Here is a 20935-nt window from a genome sequence, read left to right on the forward strand (position 1 = left end):
TTTTTTTGTTGTTGATTCTTAGCAAAAAAAACTTTGTTCTTTGACAAATATGTGCTCATTCATGTGTAATTACCATCCTTATAATTACCTTAGAATCCTTAGAATTACCATTCCATCTTTAAAATACATTAGCCAAAGAGGGACATACCTCTGCATTTCGCCATCTTACACCTATTGGCGCCGTGACGAATGCCAGGGGGAGATTACTCGCCAGGGAAGCGAAAAAGAGAATTAAAACGACAACGCGACAGGCAAAGCAACAAGACCAAAGTTAATATTGGAGTGGCTAGAACAGCTGTGTGTAAATGATGGAGAGAGCTAATTTTGGGTTCCGCCACCGTAAGAGGAAGGGCTAGAAAGTAATATTCAGTTGGTTGTCATATACAATTTCACCACTAGATGGGAGAAATTCTTACACAATAGTTTTAAAGACATGCCAATAAACCAGAGCACCTTTTTCTCCCATCCCAGAATGCTGTGTGGACTAGCAAGACCCTCCTCCGCCACGCTGTGGAGGAAGGTCTGGCAAAGCGAGACTATAGCTACAGAGAAAGACATCCATCAAATGTACTGTATGCTGTACGAGCCAGACCGAGTTATAAATCTAGTCTATTCACTGTCTTCGGCGGGCTGGTTTAACATAATGGAGCAGTTTCACTAACCAGAATGAAAATGGAGTGGAAAAAAAAACAATTTTATCATGATTGAGCGGAATTAAATTACAGAGTAAAGGCTTTGGTATGCTGGCACGTGACTACATTTAAAAACCAAAAAGTCACGAAAAAGTTTGGACAGACTTAATTTGCCAAAATAGTATTTAACTAGCCACTGCTGATCCTCCCAAAATATTAAGTAACACTTAATATGCACTACTGCAAAAGCCTCAGTGGTGTGTAGAGGGTTTCTTACATCCCCTTCTGTTCATCGACTCACACTCTTACCTTGGCAGACGGCTGCAGGCAGTGCTCCAGGTCTTTGCCAGATGGATCATCAGTGAAGAGGGCAAACCCAGACAGCTGAGGCTTCCTCACGCCAATCCTCTGGTTCAGCGTACTGAGGAACTCCTCCACTGTGGTGGAGCCGTCGAAACCCACCACCTACGTAAGAAAACAAAAGGCACATCTCAGTGATGACAGGAAACCAGTCCCAGCTAGGGCTGGGTATCGTTCTAAATCTTTCGATGCGGTGCCAATTTCGATACCTCAGTTTCGATGCCGGTTCCTAACGATACTTTTTTCGATACCATATGTTTTAAAATCCATTTCAACATCAACAAAAATACATTAAACACAAAGCTTTTATTTTCCACCTTAATTGTTAATCAAAACAGTTACCAAAATAAAAAAATTCTGGTAAAACTGCTCACTCAGAGTAACATTAATAAAAGTGCCTTGCCTTGCAAGCTCAGCCTGTCAGTCAGTCATCAGGGCAGAGAAACCACCGTTGTGGCTGCTTGTCTAAGAGGAAGTGTAACGTCAACAGCACCGCGACCGCTTTCAGCTCGCCATTAATATCATATCGCAGCAAACGTTGTCTGTTTGAAGTTTAAAAAAATTCTAACCACACTTGAAACCAACCGTGACTCTCTGTGACTTCAACAAAACTGCAGACAGTTTACTCCGGCCGCACCTCTCCGTGTGTGTGTGTGTGTGTGTGTGTGTGTCGGTCGGAGCTCCGCTCAGTGTCAATATGCAGAGAGGACAGATAAGCTTGCGCTTACGCGCTCAGATTTTTTTCAATACCATAAAAGTATCGACGTTCGATACCCAGCCCTAGTCCCAGCCGATATCAACCTGCATTTCCAGTCCAAACTGCTCCACCTATTAGCAAGAAAAAGTAACAGCAGCAGCAGATTACAACTGCAGACGAACTGTTTACTGCAGCTGTAAGAGGGAGTTAAGACAAAAAACAGCCCTGCATTAGAAAAAAAGAAAGAGTTGTGTTGTTGAAGATACCAGTGAGATGATAAAATATGATCCAGGAAGTCCAGTTTGAGTAATAGATCCGTGTGTTTGAAGGCCTATTTGCGCCAAAACACATGAGACAGGATTTTACAACTCTGGAAAGTTATCACGATGGGAGTGATTTTATTGTCTGTTGGGACGATCTCAAGAGAAACACTAGAAATACAGCATTCACGTTAAAAAGTAATCTTCCACGAATGTCTGCTTGCACGTACTTCATTGGCGAAGATGACGGTACATTGCATTGTGGCAAAAGCTTAGCCAGGTTCAAATGATTTTGTCAGAAGCCTCTGTGTTGGGACACTCTCGCCCTACATGTGACATTACATTTTGGAACAGCTGTTACTTTATTTGCCTGTAGGTGGCAACATCAACTCATCTCTCTTTACTCTGCATGTTTGAAGTGATGTTGTTACTTTCCTTCCTCATATGCAGCGCAGATTGGAATGTGTAGAGCTGGACCAAAATACATAAAAAACTGCTCCTCCTTAAGGAAAATCTGCTGCTAAAGGTACAGGACAGTCAAGACAGTGACAGCGTGATGTACTTTTTTGTTACCTGGTAGGTGTTGTTCATGAAGTGGACTGGGATGCTGAATGGCAGTGAATGGTGGTAGGGGTTTCTCAGCAGGATGGAGACGATCTCCATACGTGAAGGTTTGGCCTCCCGCTCTCCATTCTGCAGTGTTCGCTCCACAGACCTCTGGCAGTACACTGCATACTTCCCCACCTCACTTCTGTGTGGGTGAAAAAGGGATAGAGATTAGGGCTGCACGATATAAGGAAAATATCTGATTGCGATTATTTTGATTGATATTGCGATATCATTCACGATGATCATGGAGGGAATGATAACTTTTGTATCATTCTCATTGAAAATATTCATCAAAATGATTATAGTGGGATTTACTCTGTTGGACAAATTTGTAGGCTTGGAACGTCTCTGCCTTTAGGCCTTTAATTCCACAGGACAGATGAAGACATGAAAGAGAGGGGAGGGCCGCAGATCAGAGTTGAACCCCCGGCCACTGTGTCAAGGAGTAAACCTCTATATGTGTACCTGCTCTACCAACTGAGCTAACCTGGCCACAGTTTGACACACATTTTGCCTTTAACAAATATTGTGCCCGCCCATGCGATTTGGATAGTGCACTAGTCCATATTGCGATTTCGATAAATAATTTAATTCTAATAATTGTGCAGCCCTAATAGAGATCTAAACAATGCACTAATGCCTCATAATTGGTTTTAGTTACTTAGGAGGACATGCTTTAAGGAGTTATGGGTCAGCTGCAGGCTTTAGGCACCTCACCTTGGGTCAGCATTGCGTTGCAGGTACTGTCTCAGGTACCAAAGGAAATGTTGTTGAGGAAGGAACAGAGCCACGCACAGAGACAACAGCTGCCAGCACTGCAGGAAGAGGTGGTAAAAAAATACATACATTTTTAAAAACTTTTTTTCCATGAATGCAGCACCACTTTGCTCCACATTCAGAGTTAACCACCCTGGTCATGCAAGTTTAAAATAATTGAAAGTGAAAATAAAACACATATCCACTTTCTGTGCTTTCTGTTTGATCACTTTGCGCTTCACATGCATCTGTTTTCTCTTCAGCGTGCACCAGGCTGACCTGTGTGAGCGAGTAGTTGTGTGGTGTCCGGCGGTTGGTCTGCTTGATAAGCTGACAGTACACTTCATTCTGCAGCTCCGGGTGGGTTAGGCACACTTGCAAAGCATTCTGGGCCAGCGAGGTGTGGTAGTCAACAGACGGAGACTCAACCAGCACGTTGATGAAGAGCTGACAGGACTGCAGAGAAGGAAAGACTTCTTAATATTTTAATATCTGACACTTGAGTCCACTGCATTACCAGCAGGTGGAGACAAACACACACCAGATACTACACATTTACATGCATCATAAAAGAGGAAAAGTAATAGAACTTCAGGTGGTAATAATATTCAGGTTAGAGGAAATTGAAAAAACAACCTAAATGCATGGCATGAGTTCAGTAAATGTGTATGTCTTTTTTTTTTCTTTTTCTTTAAGTAACCTTTGTTCTCATCCGCTGGGACAGTTGAAGACAAAAGAACCAATTTAACAGTGTTCATCAGTCAGATTCATTAATACTTCAAAGGCATGAAGTAGAGCGTAGGCTTGAAAAGTGTGTCACTTCCATTCATTCTGTTTCTTTGTGTGTTTGGGACTGTTCTTTCGAGGCTGGCTGGTCAAAGAGAGAGCCGATCCATTCATCTTTCTGTCCCGTAGTGTAGCGACTGTAGTGGAAAAGGGAGGGGGCTTCTGGGTGGGCACACTAAGGGCTAAAGAGTTGAAAAGAGAGGAAAAGGATCTGCCATCTTCCTACAAGGTCCCCTGTTCTGCTATGATCCCATTTCTCCTCCCCCATTCTGTGGCTTCCATATCCATTGCTGCCACTCTGAATGCCCTGACCTCCCATGTCTCGTATTTAAAGGGGCGCCTTTCACACTGGCTGTAAACCAGAAGACCGGTTAGCCTCAATCAGAGCAGATAATCAAGGCCATTTTCTCTCTTCCACACTTTTAATGAGCTGGGGCCCTCATCCTTGAGCCTTTGATCTGGTTTAGAGACAGGAGGGAAGAAAGGAAGAGGGCCACGGAGCGAATCCAGGAGTAGGAGGGGATAATGTGGGGGTTAAACTAGAGTAGGATGGATGATGCCTTGAACAGACCGTCGCAGTGAGAGCCGGGCAGAAAAGGCAAGCGGGATACAGAGAAAGGGATGAAAGGAAGAGGAGGAAAGGAAGTGGAATAGAAAAAGAGGAGCAGAGAGAGGGGTGAGAGGTGGAGGGACATACCTTAAAAAGCTTGAGAGCTTCTGTCTGCAGAGCTTCAGAGGGCAGAGTGGTGAGAGGCGAGCGCAGACCCTCCTTACAGAAGCTCAAGGCCTCGCTCTTCCACAAGGCAGATTCTGGGGGAAAAAAAGGGGAAGCACGCGCGCGCGCACACACACACACACACACACACACACACACACACACACACACACACACACACACACACACACACACACATGCACACACATGCACACACAGAGAAACAAGATTGAGTTTCAAAGCCTTAATGACTCAACAGCTGACAAAAATTCTGTCGTAAACACAGTCTGCTGTGTGGATTAGGGCTGTCAGACATTGCGGATCAAAATAACATGTAGCATGCTACTGAGTAAATTTGTTTCCACTTATAGAGAGACTTTGCAACTTTAAGCCCTTTTAATCAACTATGCATCTACTGTGAGTGTTACAAATATATCTCCAGTGTTGTCAACAAAGAATATGCAGTGGTAAAAATCTGATCAAATGCTTTAGTTCTTGTACTTTGTAACAACAGTTATGAATTACTTTTTGAAATGTTTGTGTGTGACACTGAGGTCATGTTATAAGGTATTGTTTGTGTGAATTTGTGGGTTTTATATACTTAAACTTGACTACTTTTAGGCCAACACAATAATTTAAAAAACTATGGTTGGGTATTGATTGATATCGGGGCATACACAATACCTTTTGATCCTTTTATTTCTCATTTAACAAAACATGTATCAAACTGCTAAATGCATCAGGGTTAAATAAAAAAAGTTGCTCCTCAATGAAATACAGTATAAAGTTTAAAAGGTTTTCGGATTCAAATGAGATCAAAAATACTTTCAATACTCAGAATATATTAAGGCTCGATACAAAGCTATATAAAAGGACTCATTTCTTCACTAAAACTGTATTCCTGGCGGTTAAGTGAAGGCTTTAAAACAACGTTTAGAACTTCACGTTGGGAAATAAAATGTACAGAAAGTAGAGTTGAGGAGTTAACTGACTAACTTAGAGGGGTGTTGGTTGCATTGTGGGAATTTGTACTCATGAACTCAGTATTTCTAAAAGGCTGGCTACATATTTACACTTTATTGTGTTGCCCTGGATTTTAACCTTGAAATGTAACTAGTTGCTTCTAATTTACACGGCAGCGCAAAGTAGCATATTAAGTTAAAAACATCTCTCTTCTTTGTAATGCTCAACACTGAAAACAGTTTAGGAGAAGTGCACAAAGTATATTTGAAGTCAAATGTATTTTTAACCTCTTCTAATAAACCGGTTACACAGACAACACTGCAGTCTCTAGTGACACTTCTTTGCTGTAGAACAGGGATCTTCTCACCTGGGTCTCCCTCTGCATCAAGGAGTTCACCAATGAGCTGCTCGTACTCTGTGCCCACTTTGAAGCTTGCACAACTGCCAGCTGCCACAGTCAAGTGATACAGCCATGTATCCTGTGTACAAAAAAAAAAAGCATTCATGTGCAAAGAGAAATAAATGGACTAAATGCTGTTTGAGTCTCGTCCTAAGGGTAAATTGCCAGTACCTTCTCCTGCTTGGTGCCGATGAGCAGGTACGTAGGACTCTGGTCTCTTGGTTGGACCACTAAGGTGCAGTGGGAGGAGAGGAAACCTCGACTGCCTGCCTCATAGTCCTCATCCGAATCACAGGAGCGATCCACTTCCTGTACCGAGGCCTCCCGCATCTGCAGCTGACCCAGAGGCAACTGAGACAGAAGGAGGAAATCAGTAAACAAGGAATCAAAAACAAAAGATGGTGGTAACTAGTATCAGACAAACAGATCTAAGTGTGTTCAATTAAAGAAACAAACTAAATTGACATCATTGCACCTTCTTTTCTTGTCTAAGCAATAGTTGTATAAACCTTTGTCAAAAAAACCTATTAGTCTGTACTAGGGCTGAACGATTAATCCCTTTCAAAATCGAAATTGTGATTTGAAAGAATTCAATTCAATTTTATTTATAGTATCAAATCATAACAAGAGTTATCTCAAGAAACTTTACAGATAGAGTAGGTCTAGACCACACTCTATAATTTACAAAGACCCAACAATTCCAGTAATTCCCGTAATTCCCCCAAGAGCAAACATTTTAGGAAAAACAGTGCCGAGGAAAAACTTCCTTTTAGGGAGAAACTTCGGACAGAACCGGGCTCTTGGTAGGCGGTGTCTGACGGTGCCGGTTGGGGGTGTGATGAACAGTGGCAATAATAGTCACAATAAAGATGAAGAATGCGATTAGCTAATCATGAAGACCGCGATTTATCAAATGTGAATTATTTAGTTGAATGTTTGATGTACCATTTGATTTAACTTTTTTTATTTATTTTTTATTATTATTATATTTTAAGGTAAATGCTGGAATAATGTTACATACAGAAAACACCATATATTTACTGTACTGCACATTGCTGCAGCTCCTCTTTTCACCCTGTGTGTTGAGCTCTCTGTTTTAGCTACAGAGTGAGGCATCTCACTTCTGTTCCATCTTTGTTGGGAGTCGCACATGCGCAGTAAGTACTGCTAGCTAATCAGTAGCAGAGTATGAGGGAGTGCTAGCAGCTAGGCGAGCATTATAACATGTTAGAAAGTGACGCACTTTGGTCACGGAATTGAAGGCTGGACTACAATAGAGCTGTTTGGAGCAGTTTGTGAACAGTGTTTTCTGTTGGAGATGGTAAGTCCCTTTGGGGTGGACTTTGGGCTTTTTCACTTTGTAAACCTTTAACATGCACAAAAAGATATATAACACAGCATAAAGCATAATATGAGCACTTTAAAGAAATGTCCTATTTTCAGTGGATCTTTCATTTATTTGTTACTTTAAAAAAATCGCAAATCAAAAAGTAATCGCAATATCTGGCAGAAATATCGCAATTCGATTTCCCCCCCATATCGTTCAGCCCTAGCCTGTACAGAAGACAACCGCTAAGGAGCATGCATTTGCAATAATCACTAACAAAAGCAGGGGGAGACATGTTAGGAGAAGGGAGTTTTGTTAACCTTGTCTTCCTGGTTACGATAGTAGTAGAAGACCTTTCCAACCATAGAACACCACACCAGCTTAGAGTGTCCATGTTTGACCTGAAACGAGAAGACAATGGCACAGAATGTATAAGAGAAGTATCAGGACACTTCCCAAGACTGTCTGGCTGTTTTTCAAAACAGTAGTAAATATAAGACTAAACTTTTTTGTAATCTCTGAATCTCAGATCAAAGTTTTTTAAAATCTTGACAGATATTAGTCAGGGGATTTCTACATCTGACCAGCAGATGTCCCAGGAGTGTGCAGGTAAGTACGCTAATCATTATTTAAAGGTCCCATGGCATGAAAATTTCACTTTATTTACTTATTTTTTAACATTAATATGCGTCCCCCCAGCCTGCCTATGGTCCCCAGTGGCTAGAAATGGTGATAGGTGTAAACCGAGCCCTGGGTATCCTGCTCTGCCTTTGAGAAAATGAAAGCTCAGATGGGCCGATCTGGAATCTTCTCCTTATGAGGTCATAAGGAGCAAGGTTACCTCCCCTTTCTCTGCTTTGCCCGCCCAGAGAATTTCGCCCACCCATGAGAGAGAGAGACATCATGGCTTTCAAACAAGCAAAGTGGCAGTTGGTCAAGGCCACACCCCCACCCTCCACCTTGCCCCCCCCCCCTCTCTCCTCCTCAATAGCTACAGACAAAGAAATGGCACATCCTAAGGAAAGCTCATTGTGGGACTGGCTCTAGTGGCTGTAATTCTGCACCAAGGCTGAATTTCGGTAAAGAGACTTCAGATACAGTATTAGGGGACCACTAAGGTCTATATAAAAGCATCCAAAGAGCACCATGTCATGGGACCTTTAAGATTTGTTTTGTTTCCAAAAGCAAAGTGACGATTAATGTCTGCCAAATGTAAATGTAAATGGTACTCTATCCACGCTCTGATTCTGATGCTGCATTCAGCTTCATTTTAACCAGGAATGCATCACTTTCAGCGACTTCTTTCACAGAGTTTTGGAAATATGAATGGAACGATGATGTCACGGGAGGATGCCGTCGACACAAAGCCAGCTGTGCAAGGGGGTCACCGGGGTTAACTGCGCTGAGAGGCAGAACAGCCCCTGTCTGGACGGAGATCACGTCATAACCAGCAGATCAAAGACGACTCTCAGGAAGGGAATTGAGGTTTGGTGAGAGGACGTGGGCTGTCAGTCATCTGTCAGAGACCCATCACTGACACCCGTCAGATGTTTAAGTGTCTTAACCTTACCGAGAGACAGCCATTCAAAAGCCCGGGAAAAGAGGAGGGTGAAAGGGAAGGAGATCTCAAGCATTCCAGCAGCTCGGGCCTTATAGCCGTGTCCCAACGTGAAGGAGGTTTTTAAGAATCTGCTTCAAGTGATCCGTCAAACCTTCCCCACCCCTGTGACAGACACTTCTATATCTGTCTGAAAGAGGACATTAAGCCTGAAAATCGGTTATTTTTGGCATCCTCTCAGGGTGTAAGCCTGGTTAATCTATACCTTCTGGAGCTATGCTATGGAAATAGGGAAGGGAAGTAAGGATTCTTCACCAAGAATGACATACCAGTTAAAAACCTGATAAAATGAACTACGTTATTTCAGTAAATACACAGTGCATACAAAAAGTTTTATTATTTCTACATGATTTTAGTAAGTCTCATTTTGTGCGATTCCATTTGGTAAAGAACCTTGAGCTGAGAAATTAATCAATTAGTCAATTGACAGAAATAACAATAATAATAATAATAATAATAATAATAATAATAATACATTTTATTTGGATGCCTTTCTAGATACACAAAGACATCTTACATGTTTAAGAGGGCATAAAAGAAGAAAATACAATAGAATACTGATCATTTAGTAATTGTTTAAGTCATTTTTCAAGCAAAAAATAGAAAAATGACCTGGTTCCAGCTCCTCAAATGAATTGAACATTTGCACATTTTTCTAAGTTTTCTCAGTAAACTGAATATCTTGTTTGTTTTCAACTGTTGGTCGGACAAAATAAGTCATTTTAAGATGTCAAATTGCATTCTGGGAAATTGTTTGGGCAATTATTCACCATTTTCTGATATTTTATAAACCAAAGGACTAACCAATTAACAGTAAAAACAATTGTCAGATTATTTGCTAATCAATAATACTAATACTAAATAAAAAGGTATTTGTGCATTATATTCCTATTGACTATAATAACTAAGAGGTTTGGTTTCAACTTTCATGAATATTTAATATTTAACAGAAAGTTCTTAAAGGTAAAGGTACTTTATTGTCACATACATGTAGTGAAATTCATTCTCTGAATTTAACCCATCCCTCAAGGGTGGCAGTGGGCAGCCATTTACAGCACCCAGGGACCAACTCCAGATCTGAGCCAGTGCCTTGATCAAGGGTACTGACCAGAGAACCTAGTACATGTTTTTGATGGTGGGGGAAATCAGAGCAGCCAGAGGAAACCCACGCAAAAATAGGGAGAACACACAAACTCCACACAGAAAGGACTGGACCTGGATTTGAACCTAGAACCTTCTTGCTGTGAGGCCACAGTGCTAACCATTGGGCCACCATGCTTGGTGAGAAATAAATGAGACGATTAAAACCATAACAATACTTTGCTAGCTGTTCCAGTCATAATGCTAAGCTAAGCTAATTGTCTCGTCGCAGTAGCTTCATGTTTAGCGCACAGACATGAGAGGTATTTATTTTATCATCATAATGCTCAGCAAGAAAGCAAAAGGGATTTAACTGAGACACCGAGACTTCTGTCTCCTGACCTTTGTAAGCCAACCCCTCACGGTGTGCTTGGCGGTGGTCTCCACAGTAACGGGGCTGCTGGCCTGGACTCTGAGTATGTTCTGCAGAACCCTGATCCACTCCTCCAAGATGTTGGGTGAGTCGGCGGTCAGATAGAAGGTCTTCTTCTCTGTAATCAACTGATTAGACGTAAAGGGAGAAATATGGGAGAAATGCAAAGCCAAGCCGGACTGAGATAGCATCATCGTGTCAGAGGAGATCAGAATCAGCTTCTGAAGAGCCACGGGAACATTTCAGGCCAATGCTATACCTGATGTGTGTATGTGTGTGTAGTTGCAGCTTTTTCTATTTTTCTTTCATGCCACAGTCTTTCGAATTATGATAAAAAATTTAACTACCATTTCAATTCTTTGCATAGCCTGTAAAAGAAAGTAGTCACAGTGTGCAGCATAAATCATACTTTCCTTGTCTTGGAGTATTCTTACACAAAGTTAAGCACTATTGGAAATGCTTTCCACTTACTTGAAATGTCTGCGCTCCTTCTCCACGTACTATACAGCAGGACGTGTTCAGTTCAATCTGACCCTGAGGTTTCCTGATCACGTCACTCTGAATACACACCCCAAAAAACACACATATACACACACAAGAATTTTCATTTCTGTCAAAAATTATGATTATAAAATCAATCACAAAGTTTATAATGTACTTTTTTCTTTTTTTTTTTATCTACACTGACAAAACTGCTGTGATAGTGTTGAGAGGGTGCCCGTGCCTTCAACTGCAGCCATCTTGCACGCAAACACGCAACATTTTGAAATATGTTTTTATGTGCAGGCAGCAAAACCTTAGAAGGAAGGAAGCAGGCAGGCTCACACTCACAGGAGATTTATAGTAGAGGATCTCTCCATTCCTCAGGATGAACCAGCGACGTTTCCAGGCTTTCACCTGACTGCCCATCTTCAGCAGGTACCCAGACTTCTCCAGCATCTCCTACAGACACAAACGGCACAGGAGTTATTCAAAACACAACTGACTGCTCATATCGGAGTTGACTTATCATAGAAGTCAATGATTGAAATGCAGGACTCCACTCACAGGCCCAGTGCTCTCACAGGAATAGGAGGAGGTTCGCTGTACTTTATGTTCCGGTTCGGAGTAGTCACTGTCCAGGGAGTAGGCATCGGGAGGAATGGCATAATCACTCTCTGAGCTGATGGAGGACATGGACACCCCTAGGAAAACAAGAGATGGTGAATTCATAAGGTACGGTAAGTAAAAAAGATATATTAGAAGTGGTTGAAGGGAGAAAAACACAGAAAATAAATTATACATGTCGTGATTTAAGAGCCAGCAAGCAACAGAAGGTTTAAGACAGAAGACTCTTAAAGGGAAAATCCAGACTCTTAGATCACTATTAGATATCATCAGTACAATATGCTCAATGCATCCCATCAGTTATTTTGCATTGAGTTTAAGTGGTGAATACTATCTGTAGCCACTGACTGCGGTAGTTTATTTTCCCTAAAGCTGAATCATCTACTTCAGTTAATGATTTCAAATGCATCTTGGTACTTTCCGTCCTTACAATGCAGCTTCTCGCAACTGCATACCATTCTGGTCAGCAGACAAAATGCTGCCTATTCCATGCTGGATTTCTCTGGATTTGTTCCTGTACGTCTTAATTTGGTTATGTTTATGTTTTTGATAAAGCGAAGAATTACTTGCTCCGTATTGAGTCGAAAAAAAGGCCAGAGAGGATTCCTACCTTTAGGCTGGTTTAAACACTGGATCCAAAATTCATGGATTATCTTAAATCTACATTGTCAACAATATTAAGGCAAGGCAGTCTTTCCTAGTTGAGATGAGGACATTTTGTAATCTGCAATGTGCAATCCTCACCTCTCTTGACGGCACGTGGGCTCCCCGGGACGCTGCTCTTTCTGTCCGGGCTCAGGATGGAGGTCCGTAAACTGGCCAGAGAGCTGCTGTCGTCCTCAGACCCAGAGTCATCATCGGGCAGAGGTACGCTGCTGATCTGAGTGGCTTTCTAAAACAAACAATTGAGAGAGCACTGTAAAGTTAAACACCACCTCATGAAATTTCAGTACAGATGGAAACAAGTCTGATGTTTTAAAACACAAACTAGCTGACAAGCTGCATCAAAGGTAAAGCACAGATCCAGCCGCACTGTAAACCTTTAATAATAAAAAAAAATAATTCACTCACCCCTTTCAGTGTGGTATAGACTGGTACATTGATATTCTTATAGATCAGCTGAGTAAACTGACCTGCCGCTGGATATTGGGGTAAGTTGGACCCTGCAACATACACGGGAAAAACATTTATTCAGAATTTACTTATGGACATGAAGACAGCATGCCAATGCCACAAAGCACAACATTTTATGCTTAAAGTGAGACTATATCCTTGAAATTCCACATCCAGGATTGTTCCGTTGCTGCCAGAAAATCTGCCGGATTTCACTCATTTAGGCTAGATATCCATTATCTTAGGCTTACTTTGTGTTGGCATTTTAAACTCCGGTCAATATATGAGGACTATGGTTAACCTTTTCTCAGATCTCTGCAGGGTAAATCCAGACAGCTAGCTAGACTATCTGTCCAATCTGAGTTTTCTGTTGCACAACTAAAACGACTTTTAAGCGTACACATGTTCCACCAAAACAAGTTCCTTCCAAGCCTATTTTGCAGCAGCACCGCAGCTTTTCTCCGGTGCTTGGACGATTGTGATTGGTTTAAATAAATGCCAATAAACCAGAGCACGTTTTCCTCCCATCCCCGAATGTGGAGTAGCCAGGCTCTCCTCCAGCGTGCTTTGGAGGAGGTTCTGGCAAAGCGAGACTATCAAAACAGTGGCCACTGTGGTCATAAATGGCAGTTACAGAACAATGGCCAACAGTTTGTCGGTTATGAACGCTGTTGTCACTAAGGCATTGCATTGTTGGATATTTAAGCCAACATATGTTACCAGTGTTTGCATACTGTAATATTTCACTGAAAATAGCATGTAATTCTCATACTATTGGTTCCATACTAAGGTTTGGACCTTTTAGCCCACATGTGTCAAACTCAAGGCCTGCGGGCCAAATCCGGCCCCTTGCAGATTTAGAGCCGACCCGTATATCAATTTGTGTTCACAATAACTTTTGGCCCGCCTAGTTGTGCGCCAAACCAAAAACACAGGAAAGTGTTTTTTAAACTGCAATTACCTGACATTTGGCAGATTTGCCGACTCTGAGACTCAGAAATTCCCCGAGAAGCAGAGAGTTTAATATTCAGGCTGTGAAACAAAAATGTAATCATTGTTTTGCTTGATTTGCTAAATTCTATGATGGCTTTTGTAGGCCTTCATGTCAACAAAAATGTGACAAAAAGCGTATAAAAATGTCAGAAAAAGCAACAACTTTACAAAAAGGTGACAAATGTCTGAGAAAGCCACAAAAAAGTTGGAACAAAACCAACAAAAATGAGGAAAAAAGCTACCAAAATGTATTAAAAAAAAGTGACATGCAGTAACAAAAGCCCGTCAATAAACTTTCCATGTCTGGCCTTTGGTGTGATTCTCTTTTTCCAGTGTGGCCCTTAGTGAAAATGAGTTTGACACCCGTGTTTCAGCCTAATAAATGGCTTGTATGGAATTTCGGACGCAACCATGGTAATTCTTATAGGAGTCTGCAAAAGGAGAAAATATAGCACCCTTACTCGATATAGATACATAATTCATATATAATTCACACACCTTTGCAGCAGGACTTCATGCTTCTGACGTACCCACTAATTAAAGAACAAGTAAAAAAGACTTGAGCTAAAACAAAATAAAACTGGTCTATGCTAGTCATTCTGCCATAGATCAAAAATCCTCCAACAACAGATGTACCTTTAAGGCACAAACATCAGAGGAAGCTGAATAAGCTGAGCAAGCTATGACTTAATCCACAACAGCCACTTGGCAGTCCGCTCCATGTACCTGGCAGTCATGAAATGTAATAGTTGGAGTGCTGTCAAACCTTAGTCTGCATCCTGACAAAATGCATGATGTCGGGACAGAAAGCATAGCAGTAATTACACCCAGACCACGTCCTTTCATCGCAGCTGATTAAAAAGCAGCCTCTCCCTCAGCTTCTTTTAAACCCCCCCCTCTTATGCTCTTCCTCAGCTCTTTAAAAAAAAAGACAGGGAGCATCCTGAAGAGGAGCCCACACCTTTGCAGGTGTGTGGAGCCTTGGGCCAGAGGAAGTGACATCAAAGGTGGAAATGACAGATCCAAACAAACCACACACCTCCACAGCAGCATTAGCAGCAGCTGAATGACAGAATGCCACTTCACAGTAATGACTCATCTCCTACACCACCCAGGCTCATGCAGACAGACAGGCACACACACATGGTTAGACACTGCTTTACACATGAAAAACAGACTATAAATGGATGTTGAATGCCTCACTGTAGCAGAAAAGTGGATGTTAGTGAAGAAGAAGTGGATGGCTAGTTTCTTGTTTCTGGCTGCGTGCGACTCACCTCGTCCCGGGCCCCTGGCTCCAGGACTGGCCTCTGATACTCTCATTCCTGACTTTGCCACAGCGTAGATCCGACTCTCCTGCAAAGGTCAACAAAGTCAGGAATATTGCTCTCACTTAAACATTCATTATAAAAACCGTCAAACAGTACAACACCTTGGCACTGAGAGTTTTGCAGAATACATCAATAAAGTAATAGTTTGACATAGTTTGACAAGATCAATATATCTGTACGTTACACAGCCAGCAGCCGGTTAGCTTAGCTTAGCACAAAGACTGGAAACAGAGGAAAACAGCTAGCCTGGCGCTGTACAAAGGTAACACCTCTAAAGCTCACACGCTGTTTGTCAGTGTAAGAGCAACAATTTCTAATTTTAGGGTGGCTTATTTGTTGGACTATTTCTTGGCTGGGACCAGTAACTTCCTAGAGTCTCTGATGGCTGCCTGGCAATTGGTCATTTAAATTAACATTTGTTCGCTATTTAATGGAGAGGTTTACCTGCGACCATTAAGTCAGCTTTATGGCTTTGCCCTGTTGCTCATTCTCCTGGTCTGTGTGTTTGTGACTGTTTTTGTCTAGGAGTTTTTGTTGTGTATATGGTGTTTATGTTCTGCAGAGCAGGAACCTGCTGAAAATCAGTTTTACACTGAGTCAGGCCCGATTGTCTTTAATCTTTTCCTGTTTAATAAATAAAAAATGAAATGAAAATGAAATGGTCCAAACAATAGTCCATAGACCAATAACCCACTGTAAAACGCTGAATTGTGGTTTTTACACATTTTGTGGTTTGTGTAATGGATTAAACAAACAAGATACAACATGTCAATTATGGGCTTTGGAGGTGCTGCTAGGCAGATCAGTTATTTTTGGACAGAGTCAGGCTAGCTGTTTCCAGGTGTTGTGCTAAACTAAGCTAAGCTAAGCGACTGCTGGTGGTACCATACAGACCACCAAGAGATCAATCTACTATTTAACTCTCACAAGAAAGAAAACTCTAAGCCACAGTGACCGAAACAAAAAGATAATGGATCCAACTGAATTGCTCATGCTTTTAGGTAAGATTTTAACTGCATAAAACAACACAAAATGTAAAAGTTGAATAGATAATGCTGGTCTCTCATACCCATGAAGGGAAGCGATGTAAAGGAGGCGTTGGCGGTGGATCCAGCCGCTCCAGCTCCTCTGGAAGTCCCACAAAGGAGACTCCATCCCGGTATGGCTCCTCTGATCCCAACCCCTCCACCACCCCGTCCATGCTGTCAGGAAGCCCATCGTCAATGTCTGTTTCCTCCACAACCTGCGAGAAGGGCGAGGTGGTGGTGCCTGTGCTCTTGAGGGTGGAGGAAGTGGAGGATGGGGTCATGATGTCTATGTTAACATTGAGGTGGTGGAGTCTGTCCAGGCTGGGCTGCGGCTGGCTGTAATGCTTCTTCACCAGCTGGATGCTGTCTCTGGGGGTGAGCGGAGTCCGTACTTTAGGTAGCGTCATGCTGGCGCCTGACTGGTGAAAAGAAGGATTGGGGAAGGGGTTGTTGGTGGAGGGGGAGCGCGACAGGAGCGGGCTTCTGGGTGATATTCTGAGGGACGACTCTGGGGAGCTCGATCCGTGGGCCATCTCGTAGGCTGAGGACGAAGACGAAGAGGAAGAGGACGAGTGAAGGCACTGAGAGCGGAACTTGCTGTTGAGCTCATCGGAGGAGTTGTCTCTGTCAGAACCCCCTGCCTGACCCTCTGGGCCCACTGGGAGCTCTGGTCCACTGATGGAAACAGGGCTGCTGGGGCCCTCCCTGCTCCGAGCCTGAGAGACAGCATCGTGGGCTCCAAGGTCTCCAAAACAAATCAATTTACTGGACTGTTCAGGAGTCCTTTTCACATCTGAGGAGACAGAATATCAACATTTGAGAAAGTCTACATGCCATGGAGGAACTGATGTTACTCCAAGGAATACTCCACCAAAAATATGTGTTGATTCGTACGAGCAGCAGAGGTCTGGACAATAATCGTTTAACTGCTACATAACTAAATATGCGTAAATAAATATATTTCAACAGAGATCTGGAGCTATGATGACATTAGAGATCAACGGAGGAAAAATGGGAAAAGTTAAAGTCTATGGGCAAATTGTGTTTTGACATTTTCTTTGCTGTAATTATGAGTAAATTCCATGAATCCAAGCTGCAATTCTCCAGAGGAGCTTAAGACCTTTAAAGAGCCACTTTTAAGACTAAAGATGACGTTTCTACTTATAAAATCGATTGTTTCGGTGGCGTCTCACTCAAAGCAGCAGTTGATGATTAAATTAAAGAACTCGCTCATTGCTTCAAAAAGCTTCCTGCCACCTATCCCAAGATAATATGAATTAAGGGCAGCACACCTGTCGGCGAGGTCTTGGTATTAGAGGCGGCGCCCCGGGGACCTGCTTGTCTCCAGCTGTCATCTTGGGCAGGTGGTGTGCCGGGGCTGCTGGGAGGAAACTGCGGACTGCTGGGCACCAGGTGGGTATCCATTACAGGGGAGTTGGCAGGGGATCCAGAGGATGCAGGTTTCTCTAAGAGAGCTGGAGGAGAAAGACAACACCAGTAACTCACTCTCTTTCCCACAACAGATACATCACTCCTTACTTGTCTAAATGACCTTTTACTGTTAACAAAAAAAAGCTTTCAAAATACTGAAAATGTCCGCAATATTATAAGCAAGGAATCCCAAAGCCCAAATAAACAGTGCACAAATTCATGTTAATCAAATCATTCAAATATTCTTTATGACATTTAATCTAATGCTGAACTGCGAGAAAACATTGTTTGCTAAGGCAGAAAGAGTGCAGTAGCTGCATTTAGAGCTATAATGAAGGTATTGTGGCAATGACTCTATTAGGATAAAATAATCATCCTATAAAGACATAAAATTAAGGTATTACAGCCTTTATTATTTTTAACGCCATTGCTTCTGTTGGTATTCACCTTGTAGTTTTTCCTGCAGCAACATTATCTGTTCTGTCTGCTTCAGGTTGGCCATTTTTAGCTGCTGGTTCTCTTGCTCCATCTGCAACAAAGCACATATACTGTATATCTTCAACGACAACTTTTAGCAGCTATATACACAAATGTCTTACTGAAAACAATGAATTTTTATTTTAATTTTAAAGCTGATATTGTGATTATAATTTCCAAGTAAGTGCTAATGCCTCTTAACCCTTGTGTTGTCTTCTGAGTAAAAATCAACACTTTTTCTGATGTTTTGGTCTCTTTTTTTCGACACTTTTGGCGCCTTTTTCAATGTTTTTGGCGCTTTTTTAACGTTTAACGCCTCTTTTCACTACTTTGTATAAACACCACTAACACCAACTTACTACCACTATAGTTTTACACTTATTTTTGGAATTCATGGTCAATTAAAAACCTCATTTATAGGAAACTATACCTAATTCTTGAGTTAAAGAAGCATAAATTATTAATTATTTAGACTAATATTAAAGGAAGGATAATCACAGAAGGGTCAACGTTCAGCGAGGATACTGTTCCGAAAAATTAATTTTTTTTTTCAAATGCTAAAAAATGTAATAAAACACCCAAAATTCAATGAAAGTTGAGATCCGATCTTTTGTTGTACTCGCAAAGCGCGTTGAATGGGATCATCCATCCATGTTATTTTTGGGTAATTAAAATTAGATAGTTAAAAAGAAACCCATTTCTGAGATAGACATTTTGAGAACGGGTCAAATTTGACCTGAAGACAACACAAGGGTTAAATCTGCTTAATTACAGAGATACATGTATCATCATTGTTAAATAAGGATTTTTAAATTCTCTGACAGTGTATAAACAGCTGTAGATTAAACACTTTTAATCACAAGCGTGTCTTGTTGCCACAGTTGATGTCTGAGCAGCGTGAGGGCTTTCCCAGAGGCTCTTACTTGAGTGTATGTCTACATGTGTGAGCTTACCTCTTTAAGCTTGAAGGTGACCCAGTCTTTAATCTTGGCAGCCTTCTCCTCAATACTTTTTGCCTCCTGGGCTCTGACTAAGATCTGCAGTCAGAGAAAGGGTTTGTGAATTATTTCAACCTACATTTTATGAACATACATGGACATTTCTGTTCTTCGTCTTGATGGCTCTGTCCGTACCTGTTTTTCCAGCTGCACCTCTAATTTCTTTATTACAGCATCTTTTTCTTGAACCTGATTGCTCAGGTCTTGATACTTTCTGTACAACGAGCTCTCTGATTCACTGGTTTGTATGTTTGCAGACTTCAGCTTTTCTTCCATGACATGAATCTGAAATGTAATAATTAGAGGAGTGAATGCAAACAGCCAAAAAAAAGCTCAAATTTGCATTTGTGTAGTTTTGATGGGCAACAGACAAACCTAAAGAAAACACCGAGGATACTTTTTGCCAACTCTGACAATAAAAAGCTTTCTAAGCCCTCAGGTATGGCTTGTTTTTAAAGAAAGGGCATTCAATCACCACCTACAGAAAACACCTGGAACGGCCAGTAATGACAGCAAATGGGAGAATAAACACAACAGCAAGAGAGACAGAGCAGGTGTGATTTGTACTGTAGGAGGTTTCTTAACCTTTTTTTAAAGTCCCATCAAAGGTTGACTCCTACTCAAAAACACAAAATTTAACTGTGTGACTTTATGGATCCCAATTTTAGGATTCCTTCTTACATTACTCAATGTTAAGAGCATGAAAGTTTATTCTTGATCTTGAGTGCTGTAGTTTGACCGAAAATAAACTCAATTCAAGCTTCCCAACCTTTCTTAGCACATGGATTGTTCTCAAATACAAACTGAGAAAAGTCTGTGAGTGAGTTAAATACATTGATTTAAGTCACCTGATTTCTTTGTCAAACCACTTAAAGCTATAGTGCGTAGTTTCTGTCGCACTCATGAGGAATTCTAAGTAATAACAACAAAACTGTCGGAGCATCCACATGATACAAGCCTTCCGTGATCGTGCACGCGCCCCACCACTGCTCCACGCAGTCGCTAGTAGCCAAGAAGGACACGGAGGATTAAAAAAACATGATGGACTCAGAAGAGGTCATTATCTTCACTCTAGTTTCTGCGCAGGAAAGTCACCAGATGCCACAATCTTCTGAACATAGCCATACTGAGAAATACAGAGGGAGTTTTGTGTAGCCTTAAGGCCTTTTTATAGTTGTGCATCGAATTGACGGCGCAGGGTCCGGCGTAGACGCAGACCCCTCTGCGTCTACGCCGGACCCTGCGCCGTAGCCTGACCTGCACCTCTCGAAAAATGTAACTTCCGCGTTCGCGGCCCGCGACGCCGTCGGCCCGTTGCCCCGGTAGCGTTGCATTTCCCCGACTCATTTCCTGCTTCTCCTTCTCCACAAACAACATGAAATCAAGGAGAGCGTTAACTTCTCCTGCTCCAGATGTCCCACCATGGTCAGAAAACACAGGGGAGACACTTTGTTTCTCTCACTACGACTCTAGAGTCGCTACTCGCTCCGAAGCTAATCGCCGGCACTCTCTCACTTCTCCCTCTACCACACACTACCCCAACACACACACACACACACACATGCGGCTCGACGCACACACCAGCGCACAAGTATAAACATCAGGCCACTTACGTAGGCTACGGCGAGAGCTCTGCGTGGAGCCTGCGCACAACTGTAAAACGGCCTTTAGTTAGCTTTGTAGCAACTTATTTTTTATTTCAATTTTTTATTTTCTTTATTATCATTATTATTGCAATTCAACATGAACATGCCAGGTTGTTCATTTCAAGGAGACATTCTTATATTGAACGTATTGACACCACTAACAAACACTGATACA

General features: G+C 41.9%; 1 protein-coding gene across 4 annotated transcripts in view; it reads right to left on the bottom strand.

Moving 5' to 3' along the window:
* The window catches only part of plekhh1 (pleckstrin homology domain containing, family H (with MyTH4 domain) member 1), a 210329-nt gene that overhangs the window by 8327 nt on the left and 181067 nt on the right, over positions 1-20935 (bottom strand). For all 4 annotated transcript variants that reach the window (XM_039786894.1, XM_039786896.1, XM_039786895.1 and 1 more), the window contains 20 exons: positions 19250-19399; positions 19070-19153; positions 18087-18168; positions 17501-17683; positions 16250-17001; positions 15127-15205; positions 12815-12906; positions 12488-12635; positions 11684-11820; positions 11468-11578; positions 11108-11194; positions 10606-10764; positions 7826-7906; positions 6350-6529; positions 6146-6257; positions 4798-4910; positions 3594-3770; positions 3276-3373; positions 2523-2700; positions 942-1097 (listed from right to left, as the gene is read on the bottom strand). In XM_039786894.1, the coding sequence (XP_039642828.1) occupies positions 942-1097; positions 2523-2700; positions 3276-3373; positions 3594-3770; positions 4798-4910; positions 6146-6257; positions 6350-6529; positions 7826-7906; positions 10606-10764; positions 11108-11194; positions 11468-11578; positions 11684-11820; positions 12488-12635; positions 12815-12906; positions 15127-15205; positions 16250-17001; positions 17501-17683; positions 18087-18168; positions 19070-19153; positions 19250-19399 (3159 nt within the window). The remainder of the gene's footprint in view (positions 1-941; positions 1098-2522; positions 2701-3275; positions 3374-3593; positions 3771-4797; positions 4911-6145; positions 6258-6349; positions 6530-7825; positions 7907-10605; positions 10765-11107; positions 11195-11467; positions 11579-11683; positions 11821-12487; positions 12636-12814; positions 12907-15126; positions 15206-16249; positions 17002-17500; positions 17684-18086; positions 18169-19069; positions 19154-19249; positions 19400-20935) is intronic.

The sequence above is a fragment of the Perca fluviatilis genome, chromosome 20 (assembly GCF_010015445.1).
Source record: "Perca fluviatilis chromosome 20, GENO_Pfluv_1.0, whole genome shotgun sequence".
Taxonomy (NCBI): Eukaryota; Metazoa; Chordata; class Actinopteri; order Perciformes; family Percidae; genus Perca; species Perca fluviatilis.